General features: G+C 26.8%; 1 protein-coding gene across 2 annotated transcripts; it reads right to left on the minus strand.

Moving 5' to 3' along the window:
• Nucleotides 1-9,020: 9,020 nt before the first annotated feature.
• On the minus strand, nt 9,021-17,322 carry LOC117181530 (40S ribosomal protein S17). 2 transcript variants are annotated; one of them, XM_033374312.1, is made up of 3 exons: nt 17,234-17,322; nt 16,748-16,899; nt 9,021-9,330 (listed from the first exon to the last, which is right to left on the minus strand). In XM_033374312.1, the coding sequence occupies exons 1-3, from the start codon at nt 17,234-17,236 to the stop codon at nt 9,084-9,086; spliced, it is 402 nt and encodes a 133-aa protein (XP_033230203.1). In that variant the 5' UTR covers nt 17,237-17,322; the 3' UTR covers nt 9,021-9,083. The 2 variants fall into 2 exon arrangements, with proteins under 2 accessions (XP_033230203.1, XP_033230204.1); XM_033374313.1 differs by lacking the exon at nt 17,234-17,322 and adding an exon at nt 17,044-17,062.
• Between the last annotated feature and the right edge of the window lie 568 nt (nt 17,323-17,890).

Consider the following 17,890-nt stretch of genomic DNA (forward strand, 5'->3'; position numbering starts at 1 on the left):
TTTCATTTTTTATTGAATAACTATATTAATTACAAAAATAAGTGCGTTAGTAAAATTTCATTAAATTAATGATATAAATTTTAATGATTGAAAATTGTTTGTTACAGTGCTGGTTGGAAATTCTTCAATTATAAAATAATTTTTAAAAATTCTTGTTGAATTTGAAACACATGTTTCATTTTTAGTTGAATAAATAAATTTTCAATTTAAAAAAACGTGTTTTTAAAAAAATAGTGTAATATACAAAGATAAGAATTTTCAATCCAGTTTCCCAGATGATTTGTCAACTAGCTGAAATTTGAAAAACAATTTATTTTTAATTAAACTTATAAATCTTCAAAGAAAAAATCATTTTTTATTCAAATAGTTGCATTTTTGACCAAAAAGATGAATTTGTAACAAAATAGTTACCTGTTGGAAAAAAATAAAAATTTGACATTTCTACAACAAAAAGGTGAATTTTTAACCAAGAAGATTAATGTTCTAATAAGAAAAGAATAATTTTAAATAGAATACATGCATTTTCAACTAAAAAAGATCAATTTTCGAGCAAAAATAGAATAGTAAAATTTTAATTTGAAAAATTAATTTTGAACTGGAAAAAGCGTGTTTTCAACAAGATAGTAAAATTTTCTACTAAAGAAATGCATTATCAACAACAACAAAAAAGATGTTTTTCTAAGAAAATAGTTAACCTTTGAAAAGCAAAAAGAATTTTTAATTAAAATTACGAATGCTAAACCAAAAAAGTGGATTTTTAACCAAATAGCTGCATTTTCGACCAAAACGCGAATTTTCAACAAAATGATCAAATTTTTTAATGAATAAATGAATTTTTAACTTAAATTATACATATTCAATTAAAAAATGAATTTTTAACCAAACAGTTGAATTTTCGGCCAAAAAACATACATTATTAGCAAAACAGTTTCGAAAGAAAATTAATTTTTTACTCAAATTATTCATTTTCATTCAAAAAATTAATTTTTAACCAAGTATTTAATATTCTGAACAAAAAGATGAATTTTAAACAAACCAAAAAAGATCAATTTCCAACCAATAAAGGAATTTTCAACAAAACGATCATTTTTTTACTAAGAAGATTAATATTCACACAATAAAAAAATTTCTTAATAAAAAAACGAAACTTTTTGAAACAAAATTATGAATCACTAAAAAAGAAAGAATGTTCGAGAAAGCAGGTCAACTCAGTAGTTAAATTTTTAACCAAAAACAGTTAAATTCAACAAAAACGACGGATTTTCAACAAAATAGTTAAATCCTAAAAAAACAGACTAATTTTCAACCAAACAGTTAAATTTTTAGCAAAAAAAAAAAAATAAATTTCTACGATGACAGATGGATTTTTAAACAAAAAAGATGAATTTGTAAATATTGAAAAATGAAAGATATTGATTTTAAAGATATTTTCACAATTGCTTACTTCATTATTTTTCACATGTTTTTTTTATAATTCAAAATTTTAATATTCTTAAAATTACAGCATTTTTTTTTTATTTTGAAATCAATTTTACTTTGCATAACCTATTTTAATTTCAAATTTTCAGCATTATCTTCAAAAACCATCATATTTTGAAATTTTTTTACATGAATTAAAAGACAGGGATTACAGCGCAAAATAAGCTAAAAAAATGTGGAAAAGGGGTAATTTTTTCATGCAAAAGTGTGAAAATAGGGGAAAACCTAATAATTTATTTTTAAATGTAGAGAGGAAAAAATAATCTTTTTAACAGAAATTATAAATCTTTAAATAATTAAAAAGCGATATAAAAAAATTACAAAAAATAATATTTGTTTAATAAACAATTTTTATATGTTTAAAGTTGTTCTCATAATCAAGAATATTTTCTATTTTAAAAATACGATTATTAATTAAAATTTTTAATTCAATCCTAAATGATTTAATATGAAATTCCTCAAATAACATTTATACCCTTTTTTATGGGACAGATTTATAAATGAAATTAAAGACTAAGTTATAAAGAATTTGTTTACATGTTTCAATATTATACAAATTTACTTGATTATGTTCATTATTATAATGAAATTAATAACATTTTTAATTTAAAAAGTTAAATTAATTATTATTAAGATCAAAGATTATTAACTTAAAAAATAAAAGGAGAAACTTATTGGGATTAAATTATACATTTTTATATTGGACACATGTCTTTGAATTAATTAAATAATTTGGAGGAATTAAAAATTAAATAATTAAACTTGCAATTCCTAATTATGTGAGAATAATTCTTTAAAAAATTATTCACAAAATTTACTAATTTAAAAAAAAAATGAAAAAGTCTGAAAGCTAAAAGGCACATCTTTTAGATACTGCTTATAAAAGTCCAGACACTTTCCCACCCCAACTAACTAGATATTGATTTATAATTCTCCAAGTGATATGACGAAATATTTTATAATTTTACCATCCCCGTAGCAAAAATAAAATTGTAATTTCTCCCGTTTTTTATTCAATTGATTAGATAATTTCGTTACGTCAAGATAGCGCGATTCCCCGAATGTTTCTATCCTCGTCGTTCTCATCCTATGACTCACGGATTTTACGCCACATGATAATTCAAGAGAACAAACAATGAACAATTCGAAACGTTTTCTGGACAAACGAATAGAATATGAGAATTTAATGAGGCGTAAGTTATTACGGATGAATGCGTTATCAACTAGTCTTTAAATTTTCCAAATCATATACCTAAATTAAGAAGTTGACCCCATTTATGCTCAATTTAATAAAAATGTTCTAGGGTAAAAAAAACGAATTCTAGTTAAGAATCCACACATTAAAATTCTCAAGATTTTGGAAACTACAAATTCGTACAGAAAATTAGTCTCAAAATTGACTTTGTTTTTGTTTTATCATCATCATTATTTAAATACTAAAAAATATTCAAAATAGTTGAATTGTCAATGAAAAAGTTGAACTTTCAACCAAAAAATATCAATTTTGTACGATTGCATTGACAATAATTTGCATTTATAATCAAATGGTTGAAATTTCAAGCAAAAGAAATAAATTTTCGTCAAACTAAATCAATTTTAAACAAAATAGTTGAATTTCCAAACCACAAAGAGGAATTTTTAATCAAATTGTCGAATAAAAAACAAAATTTAACTGTTACATGTTTGCCAAACAAAAGAATCTTCAAACCAAAAAAAAAAATAGATTTTTTAGAGGACAGCTGCATTTTAAACAAAGAAAATTGAATTTCCATCTAAGAACTTTTCTACGTAAAAAATTAAATTTTCAAGCTACACAGATGAATTTCCTACTAAAGATTTTAATTTTTAACGACAAAAAAGGTTGAATATTAACCAAGTATTTTGATTTTGGAACGAAATGGACGATTTTTCAACAAAATAAATAAATTTTTTAATTGGATAGTTGCATTTTTAACACATAAAGATGAATTTTCAACTAAAGTGTCAAATTATCAAATAAAAAAAATTAAATTCCAACCAAAAAAGAAACAGCTGAATCTTCAGCCAAAAAATAAATCCTCAAGGAAAAAAAGGTGAACTTTTTCATCTAAAATTTTGGCAATCAATTGAGTGAAAAAACTTTTAAAAATTTTTTGAATTCTGAAGCCAAAAAGGCGAATTATCTACGAAACAATTACATTTTTAACCCAAAAATATTAATTTTCATTTTAAAAAAGTTCATTTTCAACTAAGTAGTTAATCTTCCAACTAAAAACTATCAATTTTCAGAAAAGTTTAATTTTTAGTTCAAACAATTAATTTTCAACAACAAACAAAAAAGAATTTTTAACAAAATAGACTTTCAACAAAACATTTCAATCTGCCACTAATCGAATTAATTTTTAACCAAGAATTTTCGAACAAAAGATTAAAATTCAACAGAAAATTAAAAATTTGATACTTTGACTAAAAAAGATTGAACAAAAACGATGAAATTTCTTAACTTTTCTATCTAGAACCAAAATTGGAACAAATTTTCTTAATTTTCAAGCCAAAAATGTAAATTCTCTACAAAGCAATTGAATTTCCAACACGAAAATATGGATTTTCAATAAAAAATTTAATTTACAACCAAGCAGTTCAACTTTCAACTAATAAAATAAATTTTTAACAAAGAAATTTCAAACAAAAAAGATTAAAATTCCACACAAAATGCAAAATGTTTATTTTTCACCCAAAAAGGATATCAAAAAACCGATTAACTTTTTCATTTTTTAATTTTTTTCTATCAAGATATAACAAAAGTTTGAACAACATTTTTGAATTTTCAATCCAAAAAAGCAAATTTGGTACAAAAAAATTGAACTTTTAACTCGAAAATATGAATTTTCATTAAAAACATTAATTTTCAACTAAAAACAATTAATTAAAAAAATGGAAAATTACATTTTTTAGTTTTAAAAAATTCCAACAGAAAAAAACGAATTTTTAACAAAATAGTTAAAATTTCAGAAAAAGTGAAATTTTTAAACAATAAAATGAATTTTGAACAAATAACTTTTAAACTGCAGCCAAAAGTTAATATTTCAACAACGACAAAATTAATCCTGAAGCAAAACAGAATAATTTTAACCAAACCGTTTAGTTTTAACTTAAAATATAATATTTCTACCAAAAGAAATGAAGTTTCAAACCAAAAAGACGAATATTCCACTAGAGAGTTAAATTTTCAACCAACAATGATTGTTTCATTCAAGAGATAACAAAATTTGAACCAAATTATTGAATTTTCAACTAAAAAGGCGAATTTTTTTACAAAAAATTGAATTTTCAATCTAATAAATACATCGATAAAGAATTTTCAACAAAAAAAAACATCGAATTTTCGGGGAAAATAAATTTTACCTAAGACCTAAGTATTTCAACATTCCACTAAGTAGTAGAATTTTCGACTAAAAAATATGAATTTTTAAAATGCTAATAGAATTTGCAACCAAAGAATATTAATAACAATAATTCTCAATGAAAAATCTAAAAGTAGCATTTTCAATAAAAAAAGTTAATTTACAACCAAGTAGTTCAATTTTTCAAGTAATAAAATTAATTTTTATAAAAGAAATTTCAAACCAAAAATATTAAAATTCAACAAAAAATGCAAAAAGTTGATTTTAAAAAAGATATTAAAAAAAAACCGATTCACTTTTCCATTTTTTAATTTTTTCTATCAAGATATAACGAAAGTTTGAACATTTTTCAATTTTCAATCCAAAAAAGCAAATTTGGTACAAAAAATTAAACTTTTAACTCGAAAATATGAATTTTCAATAAAAAAAAATGAATTTTTAACTAAATACGATGAATTCAAAAAATGGAAAAGTACATTCATCAACCAAAAACAAAATCCAACAAAAAAGTAATTTTTAACAAAAAACTTTTAAACAAGAAATATTAAACTTCAGCCGGAAGTTAATATTAAAAAAAAAATAATCTTTAAGCAAAACAGATTAACGTTTAACCAAACCGTTAAGTTTTAACTAAAAATATAATATTTCTGCCAAAAGAAATTAAGTTTCAAGCCAAAAAGGCGAATTATCTACGAAACAATTGAATTATTTTTATTAACCGGAAATAATAATTGCTATTTAAAAAAAGTTAATTTTCAACCAACTGGTTCAACTTCCACCTAAAAACTATCAATTTTCAGAAAAGTTTAATTTTTAGTTTGAAAACTTAATTTTCAACAAAAAAAAAGAATTTTAACTTAATATATTTTCAACAAAACAGTTTAATCTGCAAATAACCAAATTAATTTCTAAATAAGAATTTTCGAACAAAAAGATTAAAATTCAACAAAAAATTCAAAAGTTGATATTTCAACCAAAAAAGATTGAACAAAAAATATTGAATTTTTTAACTTTTCTAGAAAGATAGAACCAAAATTTGAACAAATTTTTTTTCATTTTGAAGCCAAAAATGTAAATTCTCTACAAAGCAATTGAATTTTCAATAAAAAAGTTAATTTACAACCAAGTAGTTCAATTTTCAACTAATAAGATAAATTTTTAACAAAGAAATTTCAAACAAAAAAGATTAAAATTCCACAGAAAATGCAAAATGTTTATTTTTCACCCAAAAAAGATATAAAAAAACCGATTAACTTTTTCATTTTTAAATTTTTTTCTAGTAAAAAAAATTAATTTTTAACAAAATAGTTAAACTTTCAAAAAAAGTGAAATATTTAAATAATAAGATGAATTTTTAACAAAGAAGTTTTAAACAAGAAAGATGCCAAAAGTGCAAAAGTTAACATTTCAACAACAAAAAATTAATCCTGAAGCAAAACAGAATAACTTATAACCAAACCGTTTCGTTTTAACTTAAAACATAATATTTCTACCAAAATAAATTATGTTTCAAACCAAAAAGACGTACATTCCACTAAAGAGTTAAATTTTCAACCAATAATGACTTCAATCAAGAGATAACAAAATTTGACCCAAATTATTGAATTTTCAACTAAAAACGCTCATTTTTTTTTACAAAAAATTGAGTTTTTAATTTCACAAACACACCAATAAAGAACTTTCAATCAGAAAATATTATCTCTCAATACAAAATGTAATAGTTCACATTTCAGATTAAAAAATTTCAACCAAAAAAACCAAAGAATATTAATAATAATAATTCTCAATAAAAAACCTAAAAGTAGCATTTTCAATCAAAAATAAACTTCCAACGAAAAACAGTTAAAATTTTCTGAATATGTTCTATTAACCCATTTCGCATTTAAGCACAAAACACGAGAAATTTTTCGAAAAGGAACAAAAAAAAGGAATCCGTTAAAAAAAGGGGGAGGGGGAAGAGGCGAATAGAAAAGAATGTGATGTCTGGAATTCTTTTGTAGAATGAAAAACTAAATTATATTTCAGAGGAGCTTCTTTAAGACCCGGGCACTTAGAATTTTAGTTACGTCATTGACGATGCGCGTGGTTATATGCACCAGTGTGGGAGAATATCCATACCCTGCCCACAATCAAAGAACAAGTGCAATGCCTAGTTCCATGCAAACGGCAAAAGTCGCGTTCTCCACGATGTTTGAACCAGGTTGTTCGCACGATTGCCATCTTGAGTACTTCCAACCAATCGACTCTTTGCGAAATTCGTGGTCAAAGTTTCTTTCCAGTTCCTTTCGCAGCGTTCGTGATCAAATGCAACGAGAGCCATTCCCTTCAGGATTCAATTTCATCCTCAAAAAATTAAATTTCCCCTCGGTTTTCCAAATACGATGATAAAACAAGAAAAATTATTTTAAACTAAATGAGAAGATTCCCCAGCCTCTCTAAAAAAACCGCTCAAAATAAGGAAACACGTCGTAAGAAATAGAAGAATGAGAGATAATTAAAGATATCTGCATTAATTGCGGAAGAAGAAAAATAATGATGAGATAAAAATAAAAATATGAGTATAATAAATTTTTCAAAAACTGATTTCAAATAAATATAACATGCAGAAAGTTTTTAAGTCATCCTTTTTTGTGACTTCCAGGAATCTTAGAAACTGTACGAAGGGTACTATGGTCGAGTTCTAAGATTTTTGAAGGGTTATTTTACCTTGTATTCGTGACTGACGCGTGTCAGTCAATAACTGCCTGACGTCATTCAATGACTGAAGCATGTCATTAAATGACTGATTCATGTCAGCCATTGACTTACTCATTCCATTCAATGCCTAACTTATATTGGCCAATGACTGACGCGCGTCAGTCAATAACGGACTCATGACAGTCAATAACAGACCCACGTACTTCAGCCACTGACGTGTTCCATTCAATAACTGTCCTATGTCAGCCAATGACTGACACTTAATTAAATGACTGATGTCAGCCATTGGCTGACTCATATCCACCAATGACTGATGCGTATCAATAACAGATTTATGTCAGTCAATAAGTAACCTACGTAATTAAATGACTGACGAGTGTCATTAAATGACTGATTCATGATAACCAATGACTGACGCATGCGATTCAATGACCGAAGAGTGTCATTAAATTACTGACCCACTATATTCAATGACTGACGCGTGTCATTCAGTGGCTGACTTATCTCGGTCTTTGACTGACGCGCGTCAGTCAATGAAGAACTCATGTCACCCAATGACTGACCCACTTCAATAACTGACTGACTCGTAACAACCAATGAATCACGCATGCCATCCAATGACTGACCCACTTCAATAAATGACTGATGCATGTCAGCCAGTGACTGATCCACGTAATTCAGTGACTGACTCATATCAGACTGCCCCATACCAGTCAATGACTGACCCCCTTTAATGACTGACTCGTGAAGACCAATGACTGGCACGTGTAATTCAATGACTGACTCATGTCAGTCAATAACTGACCCACTTTAATAACTGACTGACTCGTGACAATCAATGACTGACGCGTACCATACAATGACTGAGTGCCACTAAATGACTGACTCATGTCAGTCAATGACTGACCCACTTTAATAACTGAATGTCTCATGACAAACGATGACCGACGCGTGCCATTCAATTACTGAGTGCCACTAAATGACTGACTCACTTCAATAAATGACTGACTCATGTCAGTCGATAAATAAATGACTGACTCATGTCAGTCGATAACTGACCCACTTTAATAACAGACTGACTCATGACAACCAATGATTGACGCGTGCCATATAATGACTGAGTGCCACTAAATGACTGACTCATGATAACCAATGACTGACGCGTGCCACTAAATGACTGACTCATGTCAGTCAATGACTGACTTACTTTAATAACTGACTGACTCATGGTAACCAATGACTGACGCGTGCCATTCAATAACTGAGTGCCACTAAATGACTGACTCACTTCAATAAAAGGCTGAGCCATGCCAACCAATGACTGACGCGAGCCGTTAAATGACTGACTCATGGAAGTCAATGACTGACGAGTGACATTAGATGACTGACTTCTGGTTACATCTGAATATTAAATGAATAATTTGACGTCTAAAAGGAAGGGATTTAACAGAAAAATGGCCAGTTTACCTATTTATTTAAAAACGGCGAGACTGACATGTTTGTATTGTGAAAAAAAGAATTTGCTTAATTTCGCCTGTTCTGATACTGGTGGTGCGCCGTAGGTTGGGTCAGCTGAAGACCGGGAATGTTGTTGAAGTCCAACATCTTCAACATGTCCTTGGTCTCGGCATCAACTTCGATGATGTCGTGCTCCAAAGCAGAAACTTCAGGAACGTAGTTGTCTCTTCGTTCACGCTCTTCTTCCTGGAGCTTGATGGAAATTCCACGCACTTGACTGTGGCGGAGCCTCTTCATAAGGTGCGTCACGAAACTGTAAACAAGAAATTCTGGTTACAGATACAAATTTAAGAAAAAAATAATTAAAAGATGCAAATATTCAACTTGGTACCAAAAATTGAAGAGGATTAACATTTTTTTAAAGTATTATTCAAATAGAAGAATAATAGGAATATTCGTCAGTTTTGTGAGTATAAAAATCGCAAAAGTTGCGGTTGAAAATAATATAATTATAAAATAAACTTGTGAGGCGTATTTTTATTTGCATTGAAAACAATATTTAAGATATAATAAAATTGGGAATAATGGTTTTAAGTTAGTACCAGAAGAATTACTATTATTGAGGAATTTAATTAACCCTCATCACTTGTACGGGGTCAGAATGAGCCCACACCATCAACTCCAGACGAAAATTTGAAGAGGATATTCAGAACTTTTCTATACACCTCAAAATAATTTCCATTAAAAAAAAAAGAAAAACAATCAGAATCTACTTTCAGTGTGTTTAATAGCGTCTGTGATTTTTTTCGAGTTGAAACCATGCATAGATTTAGTATGAGAACATTTTAAATTTAGCTAGGGTCAATTTGACCCCATGTAAGTAATACGTCATTTTTCAGAGGTATAAACTCTGTACACTCCGTACAGAGCATCTTAGTAGCTTCAGAATCTCGAAAGCGGTGGAAAAATGCACCACGAAAATTTATCTCCGGGTCTTTTTCACCCAGTGTGTATGTTTTTGAAAATCCGACAAAACAAAAAAATCGAAATTTAAGTAAACGTGAGTTCATTTAAATATTGGTAACTACTCTGCATTTCGCAAGGTAGTCATAATTTATCGTATACTCAATAAAAATCGAGAAAATTATAAAAATACAAATACTTTTTTTCAAAAATAGATGACACTGATCATACATTCTGAAATATTTTCGGAATGTTTATTCAACGGGACCAACGCTTGGCCCTTAAAGGATTAATATAGTTATAGAATATTGTTAATATAGTTTTGATAAATATTTTTTTCTGAGAAATGGGATATTCCGGCCCCATGATTCATTCGCGCTCAACGGAAATTTGCCGACTTTCGATTCCCTAAACAAATGTTTTTTAGACCATCTGGAAAAACCGAAACCACCTTCAATTCATCAGTATTTGAGCCTAATTATCTTCATTATTATATGAACAACAGCCATTTAGAAAAAACGTGATAGTTTAACAAAACTTTTGCAGATGTATTTGTTTACTGCAACATATGTCCGTTTTTTGAAAATATTTATAACTTTCAAACCCGTACTATTTAATTTTTGCGGATTTTCTCTGTAAAAAAAAAACGGCAAAATTTTTCAACTCTGAATAAAAAATTTGACTGAAGTTTGCAACATTTATAAACGAAATTATAAAATTTACGAAATTTCCTTTAGTTATTATTTTAACCTGGTGGCAGGTAAAACAAAAATTAGTTTAATCCTAACATTTTTTAATAGCTGACCAAGTTTTACACACCTAGGGACTCTGAAAATTATATAGAAAATAAAAAACAAAATTTTATTTTCGTTAATTATTTTCGTGTATACCTCGCTACTCCAAATTCCAATCCAAAAATAATACAACTTTTTGAAAAACAACCTATTATAAAAGAGAAAATATTGGGAAGAGTTCAACTTAAAATGATTAAAATTTTTCGTAGAAAAAAAAGTAGCAATATCTTCCATAATTTTAAAAAGGCTTTCCTTAAGGGCATGTGACACAGCTAAATTCCTATATTACCGACCTCACTTTTTTAGTTCACTGAATGTTTTTTTGAACCTAAGAACTTGTTTTGTAAATAAAATATCGAGCTGAAACTTTGGAAAATGTATTAGAGTACAATAAAGTACGTTTAGGTACTGCATTTTGGTAGGAACTTCACTGAAAATTATTTTATCTTTTTTCTGAACCTCGACATTTTTTGAACGTTCCAACTTTTTTTATACACAAAATATCGGTCTCAAATTTTGAGAAATGCAAGAGCCGAAAGAAAACTACGTTTAAGCACAAATCTTAATAATAAAAGATGTAAAAAAAAATATTTCAACTATCAATTTCTTCGGAATAAGCCGGTAACGTTGTACACGAAAATACGAACCCTGGCGGCCACTAGACGAGGCTCTAAAGGGTTCGTATTTTCGTGTACAACGTAACCGGCTGATGCCGATGGAATTGATAGTTAAAATTTTTTTTCACATCTTTTATTATTAAGATTTGTACTTGAACGTAGTTTTCTTTCGGCTCTTGCATTTCTCAAAGTTTGAGACCGATATTTTATGTATAAAAAAAGTTGGAACGTTCAAAAAATGTCGAGGTTCAGAAAAAAGAGAAAATAATTTTCAGTGAAGTTTCTACGAAAATGCAGTACCTAAACGTACTTTATTGTACTCTAATACATTTTCCAAAGTTTCAGCTCGATATTTTATTTATAAAACAAGTTCTTAGGTTAAAAAAATCATTCAGTGAACTGAAAAAGTGAGGTCGGTAATATAGGTATTTAGCTGTGTCACATGCCCTTAAAGTGAAAATAAAGTTTCTACCATTTTACAGAAAAAGTTATGACAAAACCTGTTAGAAACTTTACTTGAAAGAACAGCAAAACAAAGAGCAAGTTTTATGATAAATCAAATACTTTTTGAAATAATCAATTAAAACGGAAAAAGTATGATCAGCACGAATTATTACAGAAATTAATTTGTTCTTTTTTGAACCTAGCAATGAATTTTTTTAAACAAGTAGATGAATTTTTAACTGAACATGAAATAGTTAATCTAGTACTTTAAAAATTAATTTTCAAATAACGAAAAACGAAATTTCAAAAAAAAAAAAATAATTTTTAACAAATTAGATCCACTTTCAACCAAGCAGATTAATTTTCTACCAAAAAGACGCATTTTGGATAAAATACAGAATTTTTCAACCAAATAATTGAATTTTCAAGCCAAAAAGGCATTCTTTCAGTTAAACTTTCCAACAAAATCATTTTCCTCCAAGAAAAACAGATTTTCTACCCAAGAAGATCAATTTTTAATCCAAAAGATCGAATTTTCTATCGAACAATACAAATGCTGGACAAAAAAGTTAATTTTCACGCAAAAAAAAATAAATTTCAAGATAATAGTTAAATTTTTAAACCAAAAAGATGAATTTTTTAGACAAAACTGATTTTTCAATGAGAAAAATTAAATTATCAACAAACATTATTTTGAAGCAAGATTGATAAATTTTCAATAAAAAAAATATATAAAAAGATTTCGACCAAAAAATATAAAGCTTTATTAAGAAAAGACGAATTTTCTATTAAAACAGACGTAACTCCCACAAAAAAAAACAGTTTTATTTTTAGGTCAAAAAGAGCATTTTTTCAGACATTTGAATTTTTAAACAAACGATTAATATCAACCACGATAAATTATTTTTCTATAAAAAAAGATGAGTTTTCAATTGGAAAACATAAAAACTCAACGAAAATTGAATTTAAAAGCAAGAAAAAAAAGACTTATTAATAAAATATTAGAAATTTTATCTAAATAGTGGAAGTTTCCAGTCAACAAGACGAAATAAAAAAAAATTGAATTTTTAATAGGAAAAATTCGATTTTTAACCATAAACCATTGTTTTTTCAATCGAAAAGGACGAATTATCCACGCAAAAAAAATTCTTCACAAAATAGTTAGAATTTCAAACAAAAGAAAGAAATGTTTAACAAAATTGTTAAATATGTAACCAAATAGCAGTTGAATTTTCAATCCAGCCATATTTAAAAAAAAAATTGAATTTCCAACCAAGAAAAATAACTTCCACAAAAAATATGATTTTCAATTCATAAGCATGAAATTTCTATTTAAAAAAAAAAAATACAAATTTGTAACGAAACAATTGAATTACTTACAAAAAAAATACTTTTTAGGAAAATAGATGAATTTTTAACAAAATAATTGAATTTCCAAGCCAAAAAGACCAATTTTGGCGATAAAACTGAATTTTCAATAAGAAAAGTTGAAATTTCAACCAAAAAGGAATACTTTTTAATCAAGAAAAATTACTTCCACCAAAAAGATAAGACTTTAATCCAAAAGGACGAATTTTGTATCTAAAAAGATCAATGCTTAACAGAACGGTTGTATTTACGACAAAAAAGACTTTATAACAATCAGGGTTGTCGTTTTAATTTGTCACGCCAAATGGGAGATAGTAACACTTTTCAATTAAACAATGTTAAGTGAAATGCAAATAAACTAAACAATTTAGAACTTTTATAAATTATAGAGTCCAAAGATTCAGATTAAGTTCCAAAAATTTAAATCCACGTTAACAAATTCAATAGTCTAAATTAAAGAATCAAGCAATGAACTTTAAAAAATTTTAAAATGATATTATTTGAAGTAATTTTAAGCTAGACACATTAGAAAATTTTTAATAATTTTTTTAACGTAACAGTTCATAAATTAGAAGTCAAATTATTTTTATTTTAAATAGTCTAGACATCCTTTAAAAGCTTAAAAAATCAAGAAGTGGTTTTAAATTTTTCTAAATTCAAAATCATTTTTGAATTTTTTTTCCTTCTTTTAAATATATTTCAAAATGAATTGAATTTTTTCTATAACTTTTAGAAAATCCTGCAAATAAAAAAAAAATTAAATTTAAGAATTATAAATAACAATAGAACAGTTATTATTTGTAAAAATATAGGAATAATATTAAGAGATATTTAAAAGTTTTTAAAAGATTCGAATTAAAAATATAATTTAGATTTTTAAACAATAAATTTAGAATTTTTTTAAGAATTTTAAAAGACTACAAAAGAATAACAAATTTTTGTAAGATTCTCAGGAAATTTGACAATGATTTTTCACTTTAAAAAATTATTGTAACAGAAAGTCTACGAAGATTTTAAGAGATTTAAAAAATCATCAAAGAAGAACATGGAAGAGTTTAAGGATTTTATTTAATTTGTTGGATTTTCAAAAATTGTAGGAAATTTCGATTAATTTTAAAATATATTTATAGGTTCTGAATAAATGTTAACACACTTCGTTTAAATAACTTGAAATAATTTCAAGTTTTTAATTAATTTTGAATCTCTCCAAAACTTCTACAAATCTCTTAAAATTAGTCAAATTTTTTCTACAAATACGTGTTCAATTATTATACAATTAAAATTGTAACGCTAAAAGTTTTACAAAAAGTTAAAGGTTCAAAGCTTTCTATGTAAAACAATTCAGTTTCAATTTTTTTTATAATTAGTATCAATTTACTCGTCTTAAATGAACACTGAAATATTGCTAAATATTAAATACTTATTCTTTTTCTACATTAAGAAATTTCAAATTAAATGGGATAAAAAATAAACAATTTGGACTCACAATAGTTTTAATTTAATAAAAAACTTTAATTATGACTATATTATTATGGATTTATTTTTAAGCTGAAAATACTGAAATGCACGTTTACATTTTTTAATGGCTAAAAAAATAAAAATTATATATTAATAAATTTATTTATGAAATTTAATATCAAGAATAATACAAAGGGAGACCTGAAACTCTGAATTACAAATATATTATTAATAAGTCATGAAAATTTTTATTTAAAAATATAATTATCGGAATAAATGATATTTTAATTTAAATTCTTATCAAGACTTTCGGATTAAAATAGTTACAATCTGGAAATTCTCAAAATTTGAACGGATCTAGAATTGTTTATCAAAAATTTTTAACTTCAAATGCTTTTAATTTTTAAGTGTTTAAATCTTCAAAACTGCCCTTTAATTACATTAAAAAACTGTTGAAATCGAACTCGGGCAGATTTTTCTTCTTAAAATTCGTACGATTCCCGGATTCCTAGCCTGGCAGCCACCCTGTTTTTTATGAAAAAATCTTCGATTTTAAAAACTTTTGATTTTTAATTTTTATTAACATTTAAAACTGCATTTTTAAATTATTAAAATTAAAATATACGTTTAAAAATTCAAAATCTAAAATGGAAAATTTTTGAAGTGAAAGATTTTCGAATTAAGCATTCTAAACTAAATAATATAATCATTTATAAAAATCACAATTTAGGAAATTATTTAAAAACGGTTGAAATCAAAGTTGGACAAAACTTTTAAAATACAAATTTTGTAAAAATCCCGGTCAAGAAATAAATTCACTGTCATTTCCCTGTTTTGCCTGGTCCAGCGGGCACCCTGAACAATATAATTAAATTTAGAACTAAATTTTTGACAAAAGATTGATTTGTTCACGAATTAGTTCAAATTTCAAGCCAAAAAGGCAATTTTTTTAGAAGACGGTGAATTATCAACGACAAAATTCATTTCCATTTAAGAAAAATTACTATTCTACCAAAACAAGACGAATTTTCAATCCAAAACATAAATGCTAAAAAAAATGATTGAATTTTGAAGAAAAATAAACGAATTTTTAACAAAATGTTTGAATTTTTTAACAAATAGTGGAATTTTGATAAAAAAATTTGATAAAAAATAGAATTTTCAAACAAAAAGAGATTAAATTTTAACCACTAACAATTGTATTTTCAACGAAATAGATGGATTTCAAAGCAATTTTCTTTTAAACATACATTTAAAAAAAAAAACAAGATGAATTTTCAACAAAATAGTTGAATTTTCAAAAACAAAAAATTCACTCTTACTAAAAATAAAAACTCTTCTACTAAAAAAGATAAACTTTTAATCTAAAATGACGAATTTTCTAAACAAAGATGCAAAAGCTTTATTAGAATGTTAAATTTTCAAGCAAAAGAAACCCATTTTTAACAAATAGTTCATTTTTAACCAAATAGTTTAATTTTCAAGTCTAAGACTTAGTTTTCAGAAAAAAATTAATTTTCAACCAAGAAGAATGACTTTCACAAAAAATTTGATTTTTAATCCACAAGGACGAATTTGCTGACCAAAATACGAAGTTTCAGCGAAACAATTGAAATTGCTAACAGAAAAATATGACTTTAACAAAATAGTTGAATTTTTAACCAAATAGGCGAATTTTCAACTAAATAGTACAATTTTCAATGAAAACGAAAAATATTTGGTTGAGAAAAGGGTTAAAACGGAAAAATTACCAGAAAAAATGGAAAAGTAGTAATTTATTTAAACGAGGAGGAATAGAGATATACCTGAAGTTCCGAACGTTCAAATGAACGAGATTTTTTACTGATAACTATGTATAAAAACGGCTCAAATATTTGTTAATTTATGTTAGAATTCATTTATTATTCAAACAGAATTATAATGCATATTTTAAACTGTAGTTGGAACAATATTGATGGATAAAATAAAAATGGGGAAAAATTTTTCGTTCATTTGAACGTTCAGAATTTTTGCAACATGGAATAGAGAAAGAGTGTAAAAACTGTCAATAAAAGAATTTGAAGATAACAAAATTAATAAAACTTACCCAGCGATTTTATTCTTGAGCGGTTTGCTCGGGATGATAGCAATTTCCTCGCATATTCGTTTATTTATGTCGAAATCAAGCGTTAATCTAGTGTAGTATTTCTCGATTATGACCCGAGCGGCCTTTTTGATGGTTTTTGTCCTAACGCGACCCTGAAATAGAAAAACAATGCTTTTAAACTTCCCACAAAACCACCGATATTTTCACGAATCACAGTTTCTTAAAATTTCCGGGCACAAAACTGAAAAAACGTCAATATTATAAGATTATAAACGTTATAAACTTGCACTACGAACCATAACCTCAAAAAATCAGGACAAAAGGGTTCTTTAATTTTTTAAAAAAAGAGATTCTCTTAACGATATTATATTTAATTTGAAAATCGGCGTTTTAGGAATGCGAATAAATAAATATATTGGCTTATTTTTAAAGGATCACTGTGATACAATTGGATTTTTGTAGAAAAATTTAAAACGCTATACACACCATCGTGACTGATTACCGGAAAAGGCATGTGCGCACCAAAACGAAAGTAGTGTCACATGCGCATCTTTCTGCGACGTGAGCGCTTCTTTCGTCGGTAAGGAAGATATTAGATTGAGTAGAAAGAGAGTTTGCCAGCCGCTAGAGAGCGCCAGCGGTTCTAGACTGTCACAACCCGGGTATCGCGTCCTCTATATATGTCGCGATTTTACCGGCCGGACTCGAAAGGTAAACGTGGATCCGTTTAAAAAATTTAAGACCTATGAAGATAGGTGAGTAAAAAAAATAACAGGTTTAAACAGAAAAATAATCACAAGCGTCCACTTTTATCATTTATTTAGAGGAAGGTTATTTTATACAATTAATGTAATGAATGCCGAGTTAAAAATATGAAAAGCTACTCGCGGAAGAGAAAAGAGAAAAAACGACTTCTCTAATCAAAAGTTAGTCTAATTCTGCCCTTCATATCAAGAATCGGTCTCCTCTTTTTTTGAGCCTCCGAGGTTCCAGAGCAAGGGTTTCTAGCAAGGGTGAAGATCATTTTTTAAGCCAATCAAATTTCTGGATCCTCCTTTTAAGGAGGGTCTCCAATTTTAAGAAACCCAATCAAAATTAGAATGAAAATGAGACCTCCTTCTTAACTTTTCCCATGCATCTCAG

The sequence above is a fragment of the Belonocnema kinseyi genome, chromosome 10 (assembly GCF_010883055.1).
Source record: "Belonocnema kinseyi isolate 2016_QV_RU_SX_M_011 chromosome 10, B_treatae_v1, whole genome shotgun sequence".
In the NCBI taxonomy this organism is placed as follows: domain Eukaryota; kingdom Metazoa; phylum Arthropoda; class Insecta; order Hymenoptera; family Cynipidae; genus Belonocnema; species Belonocnema kinseyi.